The sequence below is a fragment of the Pieris brassicae genome, chromosome 8, assembly GCF_905147105.1.
Source record: "Pieris brassicae chromosome 8, ilPieBrab1.1, whole genome shotgun sequence".
Taxonomy (NCBI): Eukaryota; Metazoa; Arthropoda; class Insecta; order Lepidoptera; family Pieridae; genus Pieris; species Pieris brassicae.
Genome location: NC_059672.1, coordinates 7888662 through 7913206, shown reverse-complemented (window position 1 = coordinate 7913206; position 24545 = coordinate 7888662). Strand labels below are relative to the sequence as shown.

The window sequence follows — 24545 nt, the reverse complement described above, 5'->3', positions numbered from 1 at the left end:
TGGTACTAGAATAGTCGTCCCGCCCCTATTACGCGGTAGACCCGTACAATGTTAAAGGAAAACGCGTTGTAGGAGTATTCTCGTACAACATTTTGTACAAGAAAGAGATGTGCCAGTTTCTGAGATTTTTTCCTAGCTTCACTTCTAAGAATTATACAAATTTTGATTAGGTTACGTTCCGAGACTTATTTCTTTGTAATAATATGTATTGTACATTGCGTCAAGTACGATTGCATCGTGTTAAAGTACTTACCTCTTATCACGGTGAAAATGGGCGTAGTTTTGTTATGTATCGTGTCTTAAATTCAATGCACCTGGATAAATATGCCATCAAACCCATGATACCCTTCTACCGTAATTGTGATATCCAAGTCAGTTGTTCAGTCCCTCCTTAAGGGACCGTCGGGAGGGAAGCAAGGGAAAGTATATCCTTGATTTATACACTAAACCCTAATTGTATTCTAAATTTCAAGCTATGTCTGCTAGAAGTGCCTTAGAGTTTTCATGATCGATCAGTCAGTGAGTGAGTGACAAAAAGCGAAACTAGATAAGTTCTTGTTTTTAAACTAAAGGTTCAAATTGAATGAAATTGAACTGCTTGGTAGCTGAAATTTTTAGGCGTATACAACCTACAACAGAGTTATAAAAAATATCAATGGCGCTACAACCATTTTTAGGTCTGGATCTCAGATTTCTGTATCTGTTTCATGATCATTTGTATATCGAATAGGCAAGTAGGTGATCAGCCTTCTGTGCCTGACACACACCATCGACTTTTTGGGTCTAAGGCAACCCGATTTCTTCACGATGTTTTCCTTCACCGTTCGAGCTAATGTTAAATGCGCACATAGAAAGAATATCCATTGGTGCACAGCCGGGGATCGAACCTACGACCTCAGAGATGAGAGTCGCACGCTGGAGCCACTAGGTCAACATTGCTCACAACAGTTGAGTTATAGGGGGTCGAAAATGTCATGAACTGCTTCCTAAAACGGATGCTAAGCCGACTTGGCGCTCTGCTGTGACCCCAAATTTTATAAATGCATTCCTTTACTCAATAACTGTTTATGGTGCAGTGTTTTTGTATTTTTTGTCCCATGCCCCACCTTAGCATTTCCAAAATTCTTTTGTAAATTATAGGTTTAAGGAGGAAGTTACTAGGAAATTGTTAACACAGTAAGTAAATTTTCAATACATAATGAAACACTGAAATGCAATTCACTGTGGGGCGTTGGCCCGTTGGGAAACACGGTTTTAGAGCAATCATCTCCCATTGTACGTGAGTGGAATTTTGATCTGACTCTCCCTCAGTGCAATCACTGCCAATGCAGTGGGCTCTTTGCTGAGTATCCCAGACTTATACCGTTGTATTTACGCAGTTAGACACCGCGTCTTTTCCAAGGTCACTTCAATGTTTACTAATATCTAAGACTGGTTATGTATTACGCGTTTGACGCGGTTACAGCATGGGCGACGCGCCAAGAGATAGTGAAAGCATCTCGGAATATTCAACGGACGCAACGGACAAATTTTGCGCGATGAACTCATAAAAACTGTGACCTTATTGCTAAAAGTCGCTGGATTGCGATGTGTACTGTTTTATAAATTTTAATCGATATCGGAAGACGATAAATTATGGTTTATAGTTTAATAATGGTTTAAAGTGATTCTCAATGTGGGGCCCACTCCCCACAGGGGGAAAATTTGATTGTTAAGCCATTTGAAAATTTATTAAAATTATTTGGAATTTGAATTTCGGTTTTTCATTATGTTTTGAAAATTTACTATCTGTGTTTCGTTATCAGTGAAAAGTATGTATGTTACATATCGGGTATAATAGAACGGGTACAATTTTGGTAAGGTATGGCCCAAAAATGGTTGAAAATTTAAAAGGTCGGCAACGCACTTGCGAGCCCTCTGGCACTGAGAGCGTTCATGGGAGGCGGAGGCGGAACCTGATGTTAAGTGATAATTTAACATCAGGTTTGCCTCCTGTGCTATAAATAAAAACAGATTGAAAAATAATGTTTATTCCACAATATATTACGGCTATTAAATTTGAACAAAGCTAAATTTAACCTCTTTTATTGAATTTTTTTAGAAATTTGTATATCTTAATACATAGATAATGAGGACAATGTACCATTACAAAGACAACAAACTCTACACGAGCATATCAGGCTCCATGGTCAACACGCGTGATGCATTGGCACGTGCCATAGATTATATTAATTATTCATATAAGTGCTCTTTGTATATCTATACTCATCTATCTCTAATGTTTTCAAATTAAAAAAAGTATATTGCTATGTTATAGTGTAAACACTAGGATTTCCGGTGTCGTGGGCTAGTCTCATCCATTTGACATATTAATAATTTAATTTACTGGAGGTTCTATTCTACAAAACAATTTCTATGACTAAACTACAGTTGCAGAAGAAAAATACTTTCGATTTGGATAAGTTAATTTTGTTTATAATTTTTAATGAGTATAGTTTTGATTCGATTGTATTATTTAATTGAAACACTTTATTGAAATAAACGGTTCTAATTATTATAATTTAACAATGAGGACGACGAGATGTTTATCGCTTTCGAGCCATATCTTCAAGGCAACCTCTTAAGGAATAAATATTAAACAAAGTGAGCGCCACTGCATAGCTGCTGTAGTTACATCTGCGTCGGTGCGATTACGTCATACCCTGAAAAGTTTTTTTTTGCAATAGGCAAGCGGGCAGTAGGCTCACCTGATGTTTATTTATATATTTCCTATTATTACAGTAACATCAAAATTAAACTAAAAACAATATAAAAGCAAAGAAAACATAAACTTTATTATAATTAATATAATAATGCAATTCAATGGACTGGCAAATGGACAATGTACAATCCGTCTGCAATAATATTTAGGGAGCGCGAGACACGCGAAAATGACGCTCTCAGTAAATTTGTACGCGCACGAGGCATGGAATTGTGACCGCTACTACGTCTGGTGTGTATTTAAAAATCTGACCTCTGGCTATAAGTCTAACGTAAAATTAGTAAGAGCACTCGTGGGATGTCTTTTTAATTGAAAAAGTTGGTCTTTAGTTCTGTTTTTCTTTATAGTATAGTATTGTGGTTTCAATTATTGTTAAGGTACTATTTCAGTAAACAATTAGAAGAGCGGAGTACCCTGATGTACAGGCTTCCCTAGACTTAGTTCTGGGGCTCCAATGTCTGTTAAAAATGTAACTTTTTATTGAAAAAACGCTTTTATCACTGTCCGTTTGCCTGTTATTATATAAAAAATAGTTGTTCAACACGTTACAATACAATTTGTTTTGGTAATTGATCTTTTTTACCATTTTTAACCAACGAGACGAGTTCACTACTGCATGCGCAAAAAGGTACGCCCGGAATAAATTGTATTCCAATCGAATCTCGTTATTCCGTGGTGTTATACTGAATTATGAAACTTCACCGTATGGAATATGTGGTTGTGCCTAACGATGCTATATTTAGTTTACTAGGCCGTGGGTATCTTCTATTGATTGTAGGACGGCTATTTAAAGCTCGGCGTTATCAATAAGTAGACCAAACGGCTCGTTATCGAGTTACGTGTTTTTACAACATGGTGTATATGTAAAAATATATATGCAGATATCTTTAAACGCGTTATTCATTACTGAAGGATGTTTGTATTGCATATCCATTACCCCCTGTCGTTGGCCTGTAAAGATCTTAATTTGGTCCAGCGTGCTACCCGTCCAAAGAATTTCAGGATACTTTGGTAACATACTGAAGAAAGACGTAATAAATTAATATCAATAAAATCATTTGTCAATACAAATAAAAAATAACGAACAATGTAATTGCAATATTTTTATTACAACTTATCTATCTCTTTTCATCACAGCTTAAACACAATTTTACAGAAAGATATGATTATTTTATGAACAAGTATTTGACTACAACTGTTTCAGTTACGGAAGGAAATTGTTAGACACTTTCTAAATATTGTAGAAATAAATTTAATGCGATACTGTGAACCTGCATTGCGGATAATAATGAACACGCAAGCATACGTTTAACAAAATTACGATAAATTCAATGTAAATACAGATTTAACTGTAAAAGGAACATTGTGAGGAATCTGGCAAGTTTTTGTTAGAGAATCAGAGTCCAAAGGCTAAGTAAGACGGTATATAAAATATATGTGTGTTTCCTTCATCAAGTAGCGTGATACAAGTTAAAACAAGATCACAGCAGTGTATGTAAATAGGTCACTCGTGCTGCTACTACTTGGTTGTTCCAGCAGCGGTAGGCTGAAGGGCTACGTGTGAATAAGACGTGCCAATTTCTATCACGTCGTATGATTTAATTTCTCATGGCGTGTAGAATAATGCACAGGTACGAACGCATGCTCAAACGCTGTACTAAACGTTCGATACTAAAATGTATTTGGTTTAAAGATACTTTATTTCTCAAAAAATTACATTCACATAGCGAGAAAATTTCGAGTGGGTTAGTTATCTCTAAAAGATAATTATTTTTCCAATTTTAAATTCAATTTTTGTCTTGGATAATTGAAATGTGTGTGATACGGACTTAAAAGCAAGAGCCCACGCGAGCCTCAAGCGACGTCACTACGAAAACCGCAATGTTTAAAAGAAAGTTTTAGTTTGGCGTATTCTATAACGTCTGTCTGCCTTGTTGGCCAGACAACGGATGAGTGAGACAATTTACGTGTTGTTTTATATTTTATTTTTATAGAACAGGGGGCAAACGGGCGGGAGACTCAACTGATTTTAAATTATATGGACGTTAATTATATTAAGCATTGATGTGTGACTGTATTCATTCGGTAATGCCTGCCAAATGGAATTTGAAGGAGGCACTTCGTCGGAAGTCGTGTACTAATATTATTTATAATAACATAAACTTAATGTAATCCTTATTATAGTACTCGAATATATTTTTTTATTTATTTACTATTTTTAAGTGTTTCAAACATTTTAATATACCGAATCATTTGAACAAATGCCGCATCAAACGTGCCAATGCCATGGTTACCATTTCTTGACTAAACATCGTAACCATGGTAACAAATACGGTTCTATTTTTGGCCTATGTCTTGTATTGCGTGCAGATGTTTTGTCTACTTCTTCCTGGACGATGTTCAGCTGCGTACGTTATGTAATTGGGACGTGCTCGCGTCTATCGATCAATGATAAAGGTTCATTGACCTTATCCCAGATTTAAAATCGGGGAATTAAATTGAAAATCTTTAAATTGTGGATTTGATGTACGGACATGTGTCCGTCAAATCCATCTAATCCAGGCTCATTCCTAGGGGCTCGGCATAGTAGCGCAAAGTTCACGTGTGCAGCAGCTTACCAATGGAGTTAATGTGCGAAATTATGTTTAAAAAATTAATATAAATCCACCTGGAATGCGTAGCTGTGGCAACAAACACACATCCTCGGAACAGTGATGTCGTTCCGTGAAGCCTTCGAAGTACCCAAGAAACTTCAAAGCTTTTGAAAGGAGCTAGTCTGTCTTTGGCCAGGACTTTACGCACAACGAGCCAAATGAGCTTCTAAGTGAGGAAGTGAATTTCCGCATTTAGAAGCTACTTAGCCCTACACCATATCTAGCCGATAAAGTAAAAATATCAAAAAGAATTCTATACTTGAAGAGAAACTCCAGCGCAATTTTATATAACCATTCCAATCATCGTTATATAACCTTTGACTAAATTTATTTATTAAAAACACATACAAATACTAACAGAGAACACATCTCATTGTTAAGGAAAACATTCCATTGACAAAAGAGAACAGAAATACAGAATAAAAATAAAAGACTTAATTGTCTAGATTATGACATAGATGCAATTTAATATATTTCTACTTTGCAATTGTTATTATTCGTACCTAATCTGATAATTGTATAATATATAAAATGTTATATTATAAGTAGGCCCTAAATGAGTAATAAATAAATTTACGTCCAAATATAATGGTAACGTTGTAAAATATCTTTTGTTTAAGAGTCACGTGTTCGTTCACATGATTGCGAAAGATATCGCAAGAGCCCTTACAAATATCGCAAGTAAAAATAGCCTCACTCAAACCAAAACTGTTTTTGTACAATGTGAAATTTTCGTCTCGAGTGCTAGCGTGTCTAAGTGCGGTGTAAGGTCAAGGTGACGCGCATGCGTTGTTGGGTTATATCCCCACAAAATGTGCGACTCTGCATCTTCTACCGCATTTTACATGGAGAGTGTTGAGAGGAGGTGTTCGGATATAACCTGTAGCTGAGTTTCATCTGTCGAGGCAGAATACGAAATTCCGAGCGTTTTTAAATCAATTTTTTCCGCGCACCCCGCTATGTGGAACCACTGGGTATATACACATCAATTCGACCAGTCCTTCAAAGAGCGTATAAACTTCAAATAAGCAACACGTAATTGAAATATGAATTCCTGTTAACCTCTCTGAAGAACTCGGAGACAGTACTCGCTAAAATGTCAAAATTGCGGCTGTTTCGCTTGTATACTATAATAGAACAAATATTCTCTCTCTTCAGTCGGTAGCTCATGTCTGAGCTTCGTAGTCAGCAAGAAAACATCTGGAGCGGACAATCTGTTTCCACTGGTTTCTGTCCAGCTCCTCTCAACAGTTTTAAAGATGATGAGTCTTTCTTTATCGAACTAACGGCTTGGTGAACGACCACGGCATCTTTTGCCTTCTGTGTTTTTAATCACGAGCAGTTTGTTCAAGTTCTCATCACCTCTGTGTATGGCCACATAACAAATATTAATTTCATTTAACTATAATGTAACTGCACATTCTAGAGTCTTTAGATTTATTGTATTTAACAATAAATCATCACATTTTCGTTTTAAACGGAGCGAAGTTAGTTATAGTAGACAGGGTCGTGAAGTGTGTTCGAACCAAATAGTCATTGGCTAAAAAAACCTCGACTTCTACCTCAAAAATTGGGCATTAATTTTAACCAGGAGAGTTTGAGTAGAGGCCTTACCATGGCCAAAAACTAAACTTTTGAATGGAAGATTATAAATGGATTTAACTATACATCATAATACCATAGAATAAGATAAGTGTATCAAAATCTATGGAAAGTCGATAGAAGCTGTCAAAAGTTGAAATTATATTTTTGAAGAAAGTAGTTCCGTTATATCACTTGGTAACCTTTTGTTAACAAATCCATAAGCTTAAAAAAAACTGATGACACTTAAACCAACGAGAGATTTTGGAATTTTAAATACGGAATTTTAATGCCTCTATATGTACTAAATAAATATATATAAATCAGTGGCAACGTTTTTAGGTCTGAGGTTTCGGAATCTGTTTTATGATCATTTGTCAATCTAATAGGCGATCAGCTTTCTCTGCCTGACACACGCCGTAGTCTAAGGCATGCGAATCCTCATAATGTTATCACCGTTCGAGCGAACCTTAAAGGCGCACATAGAAAGAAAGGCCATTGGTGCACAGCCAGGGATCGAACCAACACTCGATGAGAGTCGCAAGCTGAAGCCAACACTCCTCGTAATAATAAATGAATACACATGTTGCATCAAACATAAGCAGCTGTTGTGAAATTTAGCCCTGACAAAAGATTCGCATGACAACTGGCATTGCCAAGGTGAGCTAGATAACATCTTTCTAAAATAGATAATATTCATGGGCTTATGGCTGTGAAAAAATTAGATATTTCTAACGAGAATTTACGTAGTTCAATTAACGATATATTTTCTGTATTCGTGATTCATTGATGATAGATCGCGTTTCCGTTTTCACATCTTAATTATATATTTACCTCTTGAACGGACTTATCAATTCACATATAATCTAACTAATTAATTACAAATCAGAAAGATGCAGTCGATTGCTAAAAAACACATTGTAAATAATGCAATAAAGCGAAGGCGATATAAATGATGCATTGTAAGTGCTTCAAAGAATTATTTCTTATGTAACATTCCTTATGCAATATCGTTATAACGCGGAATGGATTTGGAGGAACGTTGATCGGATTTGGTACCTGAGTCAATGTTTTCTCACAATTTCTGAATTTAAACGCTCGTTTGGTCTGTTGTGCGTAAAGTTCTGGCTAATAAGCCAGCCTAGTTCCTTTCAGAAGTACAGAAGTTACCGGGCTTCACGGAGCGACGTAACTGCTCCGACGATTTCTTTTCGTACCTGTGCCTTTATCGCCGTATTATTAACAACGGTTATTTACGAAAGCGCTGTTTGCGCTGCGTCTTTGATTATCTTATTTTCATATATTAAGTTAATTTAACATGACGCTGTTACGTTGTTATCTATTTTACATTAAAATACTGTAATTACTGGTAAATTTAAATAACTCATTATTTCTTTAATTATATGCTATTGAAATTTTATTAACAAAGAAATTACAATTTTATCAATTTTCAATTAATTGTCAATCAACATTTGATGAATTTAATACTGCAGTTGAAAATAAATAAGTGACCAAAAGGTTCCTATGCGAAAGTAGTCTCCTCAGTCCAGCACTAGTTCCATATAAAAAATAGAGTCTTATGTATCACGGTCCTGGTTCAACACCATGGTTTTTTTTCAGTTTTTATACTATTAAATGTTATTCAAAGCCTGAAGAATATAATTAAACAATTATTATATCGCGGATAATTGTTGGAAGTCATTTCTTTAAATGTCAATAATATTTTATTAAAAGGTTGCGTTTCCCAAAAAAATAAATGAAATAGACACACAATTGCATTACTCGGGATTGTACTTTTGCTTACCGGAGTTGAATATTAGGTATGTGTTTTACCTTGGAATTGGCTTGGGCTGAGGTCAAAAAACGTTCTAGACGCTTGGCTAGTTCAAGAACTTCAAGGCCGATTTCTTGTCTGTTAAATTTCTACGATCTGTACGCTTAACAGTGAAAGACCGTTCAGTACTGAAATGTCTAGTAATAGATTTTCGAATTGAAGAATTGTTCGTGTTACATAGAGCAGTGTCAGACGCGTGTAAAAAATGCGGCTTCCCTGAGGTCGTTTCAAAAGGATTTTCCCTCCTACGGAAAACAAAGAATCGGTACGGCATGCCTTAGACCGACCAGTGTATCCCAACCTATTTCTCTCATCGGATACTGGGGGTATTTCGAAGATTATTATGTACCAAAAACATAATTTATAATATTCAAATTTAAAATCATTCATTTAGGTAACACAATTTACATTTATAAACGTTCATAAAGAAATACATAATAAATGCTTCTAATTCTACATTTACTGAACTGGCAATAAACTCTGCGCCACTCTTTTTATTAACCAGGTTTTTTGTTTTACAAAATGTTTGTAAGAGGTTGCATCCATTACACCATGTTCCACGTGACATCTTGTAGTAATAAGTACTTAATTAAAAATAAAGTAAAAACAAAGATTTGTCTCAGATTGTCATAGATCCTCTATCAGCAGGAGGCATGGTGAAATAGCAGCACGCAATTATATTCTCGTGGGAACAACACGCAAATACATAGTCGAAATAACTAATATCATCGTATACACGAATTCAAGTCCGACCAATCACAGCACCCGTTCACGAGTATTATAAAATTGAATTGAATTAAAATACTTATATCATAAAGTTTAGGAAGTAATAACTAGGAAATTGTTAACGAAACATAGTAAATTTTCAACTTTCGTAAAGCCACCTTAACAATCTAATTGCCCCCTTGTGGGGCGTCGCACCACATCCTTAGGAAACACTGCCTTAGACCCTAAAAATTGGCGTATGTCAGGCGGTTATGTACAGAACTCAGCACAGATACAAAAGGTTGTAGCGCCTCTGGTTGTTTTGTGTTAGATCTTTATTTAAGGTAGGTCTTTAATATCATCCTATAGCCTCTGTCTCGTTAACCACGATTGTTGAGCGCTCTGGACGTCGAGTTATGTAAATAATATAATGAATTCACGTTTATATCCGTTGATGAAATTATTTAAGTGTATATTGTGTCGTACACATAAATTTTCGTATTTTAAAGCTACCTATTACTGTCGATGTATTCAATTTTATGTATTGTCCTTACTAAACATCTTTGTAAGATCATTGTTGTATGGTGTATATAAATAAAAAGAAAGCGCAAATGTAAAAGCTCAAAAATCGACCAATCCGAGTTTTTGTTTTATGTAATAGCAGGCAGACGGGCAGGAGGCTCACCTGATGTTAAGTGATACCGCCGCCCATGGACACTCACATTGCCAGAAGGCTCGCAAGTGCGGTGCCAGGATTTTTAGAATTGGTACGCTCTTTTCTTTAAGAAACCCTAAGGAGAAATGGTTCGGTAAGGGCAGCTGGTTCCTCATGCGGTGGTGAGCGGTAGTATTTTGTTAAATAATAGAATAAAAGTAAAATAATCATATAAGGACCGAACCCAACCGAAGACACCAACCGCACAGCTAGTGTTTAATATACAATATCTTTATTAAAATATCTTCTGATCGAGTAACTCCTATAAGTTTAAAAAATAATCGATCTAATTATTAACTATGTTTAGTTTTTGTTAAAGTATAGCCTATTTGTTATGAGCAGTGTTGGCCTAGTGGCTTTAGCGTGCGACGCTCATCCCTGAGGTCGTAGGTTCGATCCCCGGCTGTGCACCAATGGAATTTCTATGTGCTTATTTAACATTTGCTCGAACGACGAAGGAAACCATCGTGAGGAAACCGGCTTGACTTTGACTTGACGGCGTGTGTCAGGCACAGGAGGCTGAACTACTTGGATATTAGATTCACAAATCATCATGAAAAAGATACAGAAATCTTATCATCACGAATAGATTAATATAAGAATTCTCTATGTATTTCCTAAATACATTTTCATTACAGGCAGGTAGCCGGATAAACGTTTCTGTTTTGGTATTATTATATACACGACCTATTCATAACCCAACATTAGTCACTAGAGCAAATATAAATAACAAGTGACCGTTGCCAATTTCTCACCTACCTCATCATGGGTTCTAACGTGACTGCCGATTGCCTAGGTTTATTGAGAAGCATGTGATATATAGCAGGAGTGCATTAATGTGGTACTATTAACCATTTCAGATAACTTTAATCCATGTTACACGATCGGGCAATCGTAATTTTTAATTGCGTATACAGACAGAAAGTGGGTGCATAGCGGGGATTGAATTTGTGACCTCAGGAATGAACGTGGCACGATAAAGCCTCTAGGCCAGCAGTCTTTTATCGTTTCTTTTTCTTACTGGGGTTGCCTGGTAGAGATTGGTTTTTAGTGATAAGGCCGCCCGTTGCATCCCTAACAAAGCTTTTATAAATGATTACCGAAATTCAAATATTTTCTGCAAAAGAAAGTTGATTTGAATGATGTTTTCGCCCGAGGTCGAATAAAGACCGCGTGACTCACTAAGCTACACCACATACACTTGATTTTGGCGTGAGATTGTATATTTTGTGATAAAATTTTGTAGCTATTACTATTGTTAGTTTAATGTATAATAAGTACCGTGACGATCACTTTACGTTACACTGGTAAGATTACATATACAATATATATAATTGATTTCATGCTGTAATCAGAACTTTTACTAGAACGAAGTACCCTTTTTAAATATTATTTAATGATACGACATATTAAGAATAATCATAACTAGGTTGCCTGGGGCTTTGCACAATATTAGATTAGGTCAACTTTGACCTTGTGACCAAACCAAACCAAAGTCAAAATCCTCTGTCGAGAACACTTAGATCCCGGTGTTGTAATATTAGTGTTATAAGTTGTAAACAAATAAACTCCATTCTCCATGGACAGTGTTCAGAGGAGTTGTTCGAATTATTACCTGCAGCTGAGTTTAATCATCGGATGTCGAGATGGAATACGAAATTCCACCCGTATCACCTCGTTCCAGAACTTTGCGTTTTTTAAAGCAGTTTTTGCCGTGCACCACCAGTATGTGAAACCAGTTGCCCATTTAAGTATTTCCGAACCAAATGTACTTAGAGTCTTTCAAGAAAGGCGCGTACTAATTCTTAAAAGGCCGGCAACGCACTCGCGAGACCTCTGGCATTGAGTGTCAATGTACGGCGATATCACTTAACATCGGCTGAGCCTCCTGCCCGTTTGCCCCCGTTCTATATGAAAAAAAATCTAATCCTTATAATATACACGAGCAATAGTAGCGAGATGAGCTCGAGAACCACGTCAACCAAAAAGCATTCAAAAATCTATATAATGTTATCAAAGGATTTTGCGTGGAAATATGAAACTGTTGTAACTTTAATATTCATTTAAAATATGGTCTATATATAATGTAGTAAATAGCCAATATTATAAGTTCAACATGAATATATCTGTAACAAAGTCATTATATAACTCGAATAAATAAATACCTATTATAGAATATAACCGACTCTGTGGTTATCCTATCGTTTTGCGATTCGATTTCTATCGGTAGCTATGGGCCTGTGGTACTTGAATCAGTATTTGTTGTGTATGTAGTAATGTAGCGGTTACACGATCGATTGGGGCCTGCGCGTCTGTCGTTTGCTACGCAGTTGTTTTTTTACATATTACTCACCGTACATTCGGTAGCAACAAGACTTAGATATTTTCTATGACATTGACCTAATATTATATGGGTAAATGTTACCAATATGAACAGCATAAGGCTGCTAATATTAGAACAATGTATAGGCCTGTAACGGCAGGATTCAATTTAGTATATATGTATTATTAGCCGCGCGATAATTCGGCCGAATTGAGATTAATACTATAAATGAGACTTATTTGAATAAGAACGTAATTTATTTTTATAAGCGATTTTGAATGAAAATATGAATTAAGATAATCCACTTTTTTATATATACTACCGGACCTGACCGACGCTGTCCTGTCTTGACTATTCATAATATTGATTTCGAATCGGTATAATTGTCTAAAATATATTTCAGAAACAAAGTGTTTATTCTAATGCTTTATGATATACAATATTCTTTGTTTTGTTTTTCTGGCGCGTATATAAATGGATTTGTTGGTATTCCGACATATAACTGGCCATGGTAAAAACATGTATTTTCAAGATTAATGCCACAAACAATTATTAGACTGTAATTATTTTATATGTATAATTACTCCGATCTAATCATTTCTTTTAAACGATATTAATTTCTCTTACATCTTCTTTGACGATATTTGCAGCACGCATTCATTCAATGTTATGTCAAACGCCATAAGGTTACATCAAAAAAGTTTGCTGTAGTAACAACAGTTAGGATTACTTAATATGGTGGTTAAATAAATAAATCAACGCTACAACCCTTTTAGGTCTGGGCCTCAGGTTTCTGTTTCATGATCATTTGTTAATCTAATAGGCAAATAGGTGATCAGCCTTCTGTGCCTGAAGCACGCCGTCGACTTTTTGTGTCTAAGGCAAGCCGGTTTCCTCACGATGTTTTCCTTCACCGTTCGAGGTAATGCGCACATAGAAGACAGCCCATTGGTCATTGGCACAGCCGGGGATCGAACTTAGAACCTCAGGGATGAGAGTCGCACGCTGAAGCCACTAGGCCAACACTGCTCCTTAATAGTATGGTGCTCTCCTAATAATATGGTGGTTAGGTATTCTTGAATTTTCTAATTTTCCGCGCAATTTTCTTTTTTTTTGTCATTCCTAAGAACCTTCTTCTGACAATAACAAACACAAGAAAAAAAAAGAATTCGGTCCAGCCGTTCACGCGTGATGCCGTGACCAAGGGATATAGGGATTCATTTTTATCTATATATAGATAAATATATATGGAGATTAACACACTTGGAGTTTAATAAGCTGATGCGCACGTATTAGCGGATTTGGAGAAATTATCCAACCTGTTTATAAAAGAGTTCTAAGTGGGTGCACTAATTACACTTTACGGCAGCCTATCAGCCGCTAGTTCTCACTTAAAATTAAGAGCTTCTCAATACGTTGATCATTATATTGGCCAGTAAGGATTTTGTAGGTTTTAATGAAGTTACCTCTTAATCACCTACTTCTTAAATCAGTAAGTTCAAGTGCTTTCGGAAGCTCATAAGGTTTGCTCCAAAGTGCTCTGATCATCTTCGTGGCTTTTCTTTGAGCCCATACATAATATGTTTTATGAAATGAACATATATAATATGTTTTATGAATTAATAATTCCAAATGCTATTGGCATACTCTAATAGTGGTCCTCTGTAACTGTAATATATCTTTAATTTAAAACATTTGGTAAATGTTTATTATAACTAGAGATATATGATCAATATGAGTACCATTTTAATGTCTTTAAAGGTAACCAATCATTTGTAACAATATTTAACCCGGTAACACGTTCCTATCATAACAATGTTAAATCAAACATCGACAAAACGTCGCGAAGACGGTAAACAATTTTATCGTACGTTTGCTTTATGGCAGATAATTCCAGGCCTTGACTTTATACTACATATTGAGGCCTTACATATGAAGTCGGCGTTTTGTCTTACTGGCCACTTTGACCTCAAATATGTCTTTGGTTTGGAATTCCAAATTAATTTTTTTGCAGCTATTCGTTTTTCGAAAACCATGTTTCATTTCATTTTTCCATTTATTTATTTTTTGATGTTATAACTTTTGGAAAAATGATGAGAGTAAATGTTTTTTTCACAAAAACCCGACACCCTGAAGTTGGATATTGTTGTTAGTGTTTTGCTACAAATGTAGAATAAAATTTTGGATAGACTTTTATCTTGTTACACCAAAGAAGTAACTTCTAAGGCTTCAACACCTGTACTTAACACACACGTTTTTTTTTCTTTGCGTCACTCTGTTTATACAATGGAAAACATGAACGAGTTTTACCTAATATTATTTGTAAAAAAATCTTTAAGTTGTAGGACTTTCTGTATGTCAACATATGTTATGTTTTATAAGATGCTTAAAGATTCTCTGTCCTAATTATTAAACCATTAATTGAGCACGAGAGACAAATGGAAAGATGGTCAATTAACTAACAAACTTCGGGAATTCGTGGGGCTTTTGACGAATTGTTCGCATCGTTTCTGATTGGCACATCTTCCCTAGATGTGTTTTTATTACGTATAACACTATATACAACTATATAACTGGCTGTTCAGCTCCTTAGCGCTGTCCTCCCCAGTATTTTCTCCATAGCTTGCTCTCCTTCAGTTTTGAATTCTAAGATTTGTAGGTGTCAAAGCCAAGTTAAGCGGTGGTAATTTTTTTGTGTGTCAAATTCGTGTCCTTATAAATAATTAATTAAACGTTAAACAAACTATAACTAGAATGAATACAATGATTTTATCATGTACAAATAATACGTGTTTTGTTTGATATTGCCTAGACATTGCACAATGTGATTGCGGTTGAAATTATGTCTTGTAGGGAATATATTTTATGTTTTTATTATAAATTCGTGAAATTATTGAATATTCTAGATATGTAATATTCTAGAAAATTGTAAGTGTTAAAAAACTTTAGTCGATACGTCGATTTACTTCATCCACACCACTGTATCCTGAGCTTGTCTCATGGCAGTAGCAATGTTCAATTCTTAAAACCAACCAATAAACCAACGGGTAGGCGATGGACCTCGACTTGTCAGTTGGATCTCTCCTGGCAATATGGCCAAAGAAGCTAAGCATTTGCTTGTAAATGATAGTTGACAGTCTTGTGGTGGTATTTTTTCACGGTGCGTCTTTTACGGGGGATTTCCCCGTAATATCATAGAGCCCACAAATTCACTGTCCGCCCATGGTGATATAAATCAATGCCTATTATATTATAACCGCCTTAATAAATATTAAATAAACACAAAAATATTTGTTATCGAACCAGTAATTTTAGGAGTTTTTTTTCTTTCAAGCTTTGTACGGTGTACGAGCTTTCTAAAAGCTCTTAAGTAATTAAAAATAAAAAATTGTTTCAGTGAAAGCAGCATGTTTGTGTCGCGTCGCCGTTGGATCCTAAAGACGTGTGGACGCACGACACCGCTACGATGCGTACGGGCAGTGCTGGCGCTGGCGTACGAAACTGCGGGCCATACAAGGGTGCAGAATGTTTTCTACTCTAGACGCGAGTTCGCTAGACCTGAGGCCCAGTTGAAGCCGCACGACAATTTTGATTCTGAGGTGAGAGAAATTCTAATATATTTTATTTATTAACCTTTCAGCTACGCAAATATTATAGAAGAAAACACTTAGACATTATATAAAGTCAAAACAGATTATTGTTGAACGAAATATACGAAAAAGAAAACATAAGTCAATTTAGTATTTTAAAGAAAAATAAATTGTTACTACTGCTAAATAAAGTCAAAGTCTTCCCGTTCCCTTAAATATTTCCTGTGGTTAGGTGGATAATGTCTTCATAAATGCGACAAAAGGTTGAAATATTATCCCTCCTCCGTTGAAAAATGTTCAACTAAAATCAAATATTCGTCGCAGTTATAAAAAACATCTACTTACTCAACAAAAATCTCACGAAATATAGTTTTTAATCCGCCCAACAATATTTATTATTCTTATTTTTAATTTAATTTATTTTTTTTCTTCATTACTTACACTGCTAACTTTTACTACTATTATTATTGTTTGTTTCTGCTGAGTATTAGATTCTTATTTGTTTTTTGACTGAGGCGCAAACTAGCTGCTGTAGTCTCTGGCAGAATGACCAGCGCTGTGGAGCAACTCTGCTCCTCAGCATAATGCTGAGCCAGAGCCAATTACAACCACAGCACACACGCATTACACAAACAAACCTTTTTCTCTAAAAGAAAAAAGTGTTCTCTCTATTATTATTCTTTTTTATTTATTTTTATTTTTGATTATTGTTATTTTCTGTGTTTCTGTGTGTGTTTTGTTAGTAAGAAATGTTATGTCTATGTCTATAAATTGTTATTTTCTAACGTGTATATTCTCCCTATAAGATATGCTCGTATGTATCTGAGTGTCCTCACTTTAACCTGCGATGTTTGAGAGCAAAAATAAAATAAACAGTGCAGAGCGGACGTGATATCATTGTTTGGCTTCTAATGTTTCCTGCAAGTTTTGCAACAAATTGGTTACAAAATTGTATTGAATAGGGCTGCTTTTAAATGAATGAATCCCCAATTAATAGTTTGTGTTTCATGAATTTTTTGTTTTATAGGCAACTTTGGGACTAAGAAAGAATCTCTATTTTAAGGACTCCTGTATGTCAAGTCGTATTGGACGATTCTACGTTTTCTTCTCACATGTTTTTAGAACCGTTATTTATTGAAGCCGTTCAAGTATTACGTAAGCAGATTTACTGAAATTTATCCCCCGCCCACCTCTTGTCAGCAAAAGTCAGCAAAGCTCTCAAAAATAATAGTTCATAAATGTATTAATTTTTTGTAGGAATCTTCGAAAATGCATTTCATGTTCAAGAATAGACAATGTGTGGGTAATATTTGTAAAAATAGTAAATAATTACTGTTGACGTAATTAAATAAGAAAATCAAAGACCCAATAGTGTTTACGTAATACTTGAACGGCCCCTAGTAACTAGGTTTTTCTATACTTACAAACACTTTCTTGACAAAATCATTGCGTTTAAAAGTGACTTAGTTACTGCCAGTTCTTCACATCCGTTTTACGCTTTAAATGCTATTCTCATCTAAATTAATAGCATTTATTGACGTTTTTCTTCATGAATAAATGATAATTTGATTTCATTGCTACAAACTTACAAATGAAATCAAACGACAAATGTTACACAGTAATTCAGTGAAGACCATTTATTGTTTATCGTAATGTTTCTTCCTTCGCAGAAGTTTCAATAACACGGTTCTATGAAGAGATTCACTGACTGTAAATAGAGGATGTTTTTATTATCACGATTAGCAAATTGTCTTTATATACTGACAGTTACATATTATTTATATAATAATAATAAAATTTAATAGGTTTCGTTATTATTTGCATAGTCTACGTTAGTTATTGTTATTTCCATTCGTGTTCTGCAGTATGGACCCCTTTTGGGTAAATGCCTCCTCCTGAACTTTCCAGTTGGATCTGTGAAGAAACCTGTAAGATGTAGTCGGCCCATCGCTTTTGTGGTATTCCCATGGTTCTTTTTCCCTGAGGGGACTCCAGCCCCATTCATTTCGGTCCATTTTTTCTCTGTACACCCATCAATATGGCCTATCCGTGTTGATGTCACCTGTAAGCCGCGAGTTAGCGCTTCGGTGATCTAAGTTTTCGCCCTGGTCAGTTCGTATAGTGAATCTTTTTGATTTCATTGCTCCGCTCCCATTGTTTTTTGGGCAGTAGTTCGACTTCACTCTTTCCCTAAATGAATTATTTAGCATGTATTTATATATCATCGCTAAAGCGTGCGACTCTGAACCAGTCGTATAATAAGTCCATTGGTACACATGGCATGCACATATAACACTCGCGTGGTGAAGAAAAACATCGTGAGGAAACCGGCGTGCTTTAGACCTAAGTCAACAGCGTTTGTCAGGCACAGAAGTCTGATCGTACTTGCCTATAAGAAAAAAAATATCACGAAATGGATAACGATATCTGAGTGATACAAAGATGTATGTAAAGATGTTGTACTGCCACTCTATTCTGGGCAATTCTATCGCATGCACCTGCAGAATACGAAATTCCACCCGTAACGCTTCGACGTCCATCCACAACTGAGCGTTTTTAAGGCAGTTTTTGCCGCGCACCACCGCTATGTGGAACCAGCTGCCCACTGTAGTACTTTCGAACTAATTCGATATAGGGTCATTCAACAAAAAAGCGTACCAATTCTTAAAAGGCCAGCAACGCGAGTGCGTTGCAAGCCCTCTGACATTGAGTGCCCATCGGTGGCACTTAGGTTAGCCTCCTGCCCGTTTGCCCCCTATTCTATAGAAGTCTATTTTCTGCTTAAGAAACAACCATGAATTAGACTATAATTTCCGTTTGAAAGGTTATAGCGTTGTTTAAAGGTAAAGGCTTTATATGTATTGTTTTCACTTTCCGTCATTCAATGTTAATAGGTGATGATAAGCTTAAGATTTATGATGGCTACATTGCTTATGTATGTTTACGAATTTCTCGGGAATTAAAAGTCTTTCTTTGGTTCTTTCAATCAGGTATGTTCCATCTGGAAACTGTTAAAGTATAATCAAAAAAAACTTCAGTAGTTTTTGAGATATCGCATTGCTGGAGTGTTAAGTGCCCCACACTTGTGTTATTCTATAAACCAAAATAATTTTGAATTTTATAATTACAGGTCGAGCTTCTGGATTCGTTCTTCGGTGACGGACGAGCTTATATCATGGGCCCGGAGAAGGATTGCTGGTACCTCTACACGCTTTTGCCGCTTGAAGGTATAAATATAGGAAGGCTTAGTATATTTTTATAGAACAGGGCAAACGGCCAGGAGGCACACCTGATAAGTGATACCGCCGCCCATGGGCACTAAATGCCAAAGGCTGCCAGCTTTTTAGTAATTAGTACAATCCTTGGTGGACTCTTAAGTCAAATTGGTTCGAAAATGCAACTGGTTCCACATAGTGGTGGTGCGCGGCAAAAACTTCCTTAAAAAATGGCTAGTTGTGGAAAGACGGACGTCGAGGTGATTTGGAATTTCGTATTATGCTTTGACGTCCGATGATGAAACTTAGCAGCAGGTATTAATCAGAACTATTCTGAACTGAATGAAGACTTAAAACACGCTTCAATCCCTAGAAGACACAAGTAGAGAGTGTGGACTGGAAATAAAACCTGATAAAATATGTATAAAAATAGTTTTATCTTTCGTTAACATAGCTTTTACACATTAAGAAAACAATTTTTAAACGGATTGAAGCTATGTATTATTATTATAAACTTATAAAGAAAGACAATACTAAATGTTAATTCTTTTACGATATTTAATTAATTATTACAATCTTTCCTGCCTTTATAGGAACAGTTGACGCACTTGAAAAGGAGCAACGCGAGGTTACTGATCGGGAAGTTCCCGAACCAGACCAGACCATAGAGATACTGATGTCGGAGCTGGACCCCACCGTCATGGATATATTCACACGTGCCAATTCCGCTGATTCTGCGCAGGCGACTAAGGTATTTATTTTATGCCTTATAATGTCGTGGAAATTAATATTAACAAATATTTTCTAATTAACCGCTTCACAAGACATTTCCTTTTAAGAACCAGCGTAGTGTGGAAACGACTCCCAGTATTCTCGGAGTGTCGATTCCCCATATGTTTGAGAGATGAGACTTCCAATTATTGAAAGTAAGCGTTTACTTCTCCCTCGAAGGCCGGCAACGTACTCACTATACTCTGTTGTTTAATTCCGTAGAATTCTGACAGCTGTCATTTTCTGACATGTCAGAGATTGCAAACCTTTTTGGCCGGGCAAATTTTTCAATTTTAATACGAGTGAACATCTTAGTCTATACATTTTATTTGTTAGTGAATGTATCCATTTTATTAAGTACATTCCTCCACATTAAAGGTGGATTTACGGCGAGTGATAATTACGCCTTCTTTCGTCACAAATAATAAAAAAAAAATTTAAAGGTAAACTAAACCTGGAATTAATAGGCAGTGATGCCAGCTAAAGAATATATCGATATATTGTTCGTGATATTGTAATATTCGTTATTTTTGTATTATATCACTTGAGTAAGTAAATAAAAAAAATACGTAGCAATTTATTTTATTGCCGTCAAATGGGTCAAATTTCCTCAGTTTCGGTGGAGAACTTTTTTAGTAGCAACACTGATACTGAGACTTTATGAAATGTCATAATTCTACGTAATGAAACATCAGAATATAAAAAGCGAGTCCATGGGCTGCAAAGACTCCCCTTTTTGGACGGCCCGAAACAAACGAGACTACGTACTAAAAGACGTTTATAAGTATATGGTTTGTTAACAGGCGTCGGGAATTGACCAAATAATCCCGGGAATGGTGATTGACGACTATCTGTTCGATCCCTGTGGATATTCCATGAATGGAGTTGCTAAAGATGTAAGTAATTTTTCCTATTTATATCATTTTTGTAATAAGCAATGTTTTCAGGAATCTATTGAAAAAACTCACTTTTTTATCATTACGATTTATTACGATACCTTATTTAGTAGTAAGGATATTTAACATGAGAATGTGTCCAATAACATTACTAAGTCTCTTAAGGGAAAGACTTTGTCTCTGTTCTTGTGTACTATTTTTTTCACTTACAAGCAGTTAAAGTATTACGTCACGCTATTTTCGGAGATTCTTGACCTCCCATGAAACGCACCGTAACGTCTTCTGTATTCAATAGTAAAACATTTCGTGAGCACCCCCAGTGACTCTTTATACCTAAAACTTACACTAAGTGCAGAGTGCACTGACACTAATTACAATGGTTTGGTCCTTTTCAATAATCACTTACAATAACTTGTATCAAGCCTTTTAAAACTATCACTTAAATTTACAATGATAGGATTGTGTTGAAGGACAACGCCGTAAGGGAACTGTCCTTTCCAAGATAAAAGTTAACTATGACTTTAGCGTAAATTTATTTTTTAAGTCATTTTCTGAATCTGTTTTACGATCAATTATCAATCTAATATATAATTTTAGTTTTATAAGCGTGGCGATTACCTAAATCGGAGTTACGCCCCGAGGGTTCAGAGAGACGCAGGTTTTACTCTATTCGGAATTTACATTCATTTAGAATTGACTTTTTGCCTTTGTTTTACGCGAGTGGTCAATATAGAGCAAAATTTAAATTACTCTGTTGACCCAGGAACCGTACAGTCAGCAAAAAGGAGGAATACCAATAAAAACCGTACACCTAAAAAATAACATGTGTAATAACTTACGACAATTATTCATAAGTTTCATGCCAATACCGTTCAAGTATTACGTAAGCAGATTTACTGCAATTTAACCCCCCCCCTGTGTCAGCAAAAGTCGGCAAAGCTCTCAAAAATAGTACATAAACGTAATAATTTTTTGTAGGAATCTTCGAAAATGTGTAAAAAAGTAAATAATTACAATTGACGTAATCACCAAATAACAAAATCAAATACCCCCGCCTCTCCTCGCCCCTATAATGCTTACTTAATCTTGAACGGCCCCCATGACTATATATGAAAACTATATTGCCACAATGAATTGTCTTTGCATAAAGACTGGTTGTCTTTCAGCAATTTAGTCAGTTCAGTAATTTTAACGTTTCGACGATATTCAAGTGACGTAATATGGAGTTACGAATTGCAGGGTTACTACATGACCATCCATATAACGCCCGAGCGGTCGTGTTCGTACGTCTCGTTCGAGTCAAACGTACCAGTCGAGCGCTACGATCGCGTTCTGCGGGCTGTGCTCGCCGCTTTCAGACCTGCCAAGTTTATCCTCACCATATTCCATACACCGGTAAGTTAGAGACAATTCTAGACTAGACATTTAGACTTTATTAATATATTATTTATAATGATCTATTATTCGAGGAGGAGGACATTACTATATTGTGCTGTATCTTCGTTGAATCTAATGATAAAAACTCAATTTAATTAAATTTCAGTAGAATTATAGAATTTCTATATTTACAGGACGCGCCCGGCACCGAGCCGCTGCCCGAGCTGAAGGCCTACCACTCCCTGAGCGGCTTCGAGCAGAAGGAAGCCCAGCACTGCCGCTTCTCGGGCTACGAGCTCCACTACGCGCTCTACAACAAGTTCCCGAGCTGAGGGCGCGCTCCACGACGCCCCGCCCCAGCCCCACCGCGCTTTCGCCCCAAAACCCCCGCTCGGGACATTCACACGATACTCGCCTCCACCGCGCCGCGCGTCTACGACGACCCGCCCTGCCGATTCCGCCCAACCCTGCTGAGGCGGATCGTGTCTGCGATATTGGCCTGCAAGTGCCGGGCCAGTGGGGCATGACGCCCCGAGACGTCTCTTAGGAGTAGCTCTTAACAACCCTTAACATAGATGTCGTAGTGTATGGCGACGAGCAGACCTAGAATTTGTCTGGATCTGTAGATCTAGATTGACAGGCCTATAGAGTTGTCCATAGCTTCAATTTGCTTCTTTTCTCAGTTTCAGGTGCTTAAAGCGGACGCAATATATGAAGGATTTTAATAAAGTTGGCCTCTGATTAATGTCGCTATTACTATCGCTATACGCTATTGGTGCTTATTTCATTTTATATACCGTAGAAAGAAACGTACAATAGATATATTTTCGTGACTTAAAAAAAATTAAGACAAGTATTTTCTATAAAAAAACAAATATTCATCGCCTAGAATCAAACCTAGATCTTTACACCTTTAAAAATATTCAAAATTCCTTGTATAATACCAATAGCGCTTTCTCGATAGTTTTGACAGCTGAGAGATCGGTTTGACGTTTCGAGATACGACAGCTGTCAAAAGGCACCAAGCTTTGCTTCGTCACTGAGCTTTTTCAAATTCATTTGCGACAAATTAAGCTCGAGATTTATAATTAGAGTAACTTTTTTTAGTGGTCTTAAATTTAGCCCTGATGTGAATTTTGTAACAGGGTGCCATATTTAGGGTTCAAAATCCGATATAGTCTGATATTTGTAAAGTGATATTGACAATCCAGATTTCGTTAATTTGTAGGTAATTGTGCTTTTATAGATGTTGACATAAATACGCTAAGTCTGCGCTCAAAGAGTATTTTAATTATTGATGAGACAAGTACAATGTCAAATTTGCTTATTTAAAAATGCATTTAAAAGATTTGGAATTTATGTCGCAGACTCAGCGTAAATTGACAAGTTATTACGTGAAACGGAACGCATCAATCGTATTTGTAACTTGACATTTGACATGTCAATTTGGCAATATGGCGTCGAGCCGTATCCGTTATAGTTTACAATAACTATGTAAAAATATTTTACCATTCCATTGCGTTAGTGATATTGTATTAATTCGTGTTTTCGAAATTGACATACGAAAAGATGTTTCTAGATTATTTAGACATTAGAGAAATATGAATTTATATGATAATAAAAGTTATTGACGTAGCTGTGACGTTAAAGTAGTGATAGATTTGGCACAAATGTACAATATATTGTAAATAATAAGAGTAAGAGATAGATTAAGTCCATTTGTTGCGATAAGTGATGGTGGGGAGCGTCAGAGACGCTGGCGAGCTTGGGGTGTGTTTATTTCAATAAATCATTTTCTCTCAATTCCTATGTTTCATTTATCAGACCTGAGACCTCTTTACTCTAACCGATCACACATTTTTCGTCTGTGCAAATTACCTTCTTAATGTGGAAAGTTGCTAATACTTTTATTGTTTTTCGAAGTAATCTCCGTTTCTCTCTACACATCGTCGTCGTCGTTTATTGAAACACCCACTGAGCTTGTCTGAGCTAAGATTGTTTTTGGTTTCGGGTTCGTAGCAATATGTCGTGACCGTGTCAAATACAGCATGAGTCACCGCTGTTGAACTTATCTAACATTTGGCGACACCAGTCCATGCGAAGGTGTTTCTGGTCGTCGGTTA

General features: G+C 36.1%; 1 protein-coding gene across 1 annotated transcript in view; it reads left to right on the top strand.

Moving 5' to 3' along the window:
• Positions 1-24225, top strand: part of LOC123713393 (S-adenosylmethionine decarboxylase proenzyme) — a 29257-nt gene extending 5032 nt beyond the window's left edge. Inside the window, exons 3-8 of the mRNA XM_045667020.1 lie at positions 15971-16172; positions 19294-19390; positions 19972-20129; positions 20953-21045; positions 22285-22440; positions 22617-24225. Coding sequence (XP_045522976.1) covers positions 15971-16172; positions 19294-19390; positions 19972-20129; positions 20953-21045; positions 22285-22440; positions 22617-22754 — 844 coding nt within the window. The 3' untranslated portion in view covers positions 22755-24225. The remainder of the gene's footprint in view (positions 1-15970; positions 16173-19293; positions 19391-19971; positions 20130-20952; positions 21046-22284; positions 22441-22616) is intronic.
• Positions 24226-24545: the final 320 nt, after the last annotated feature.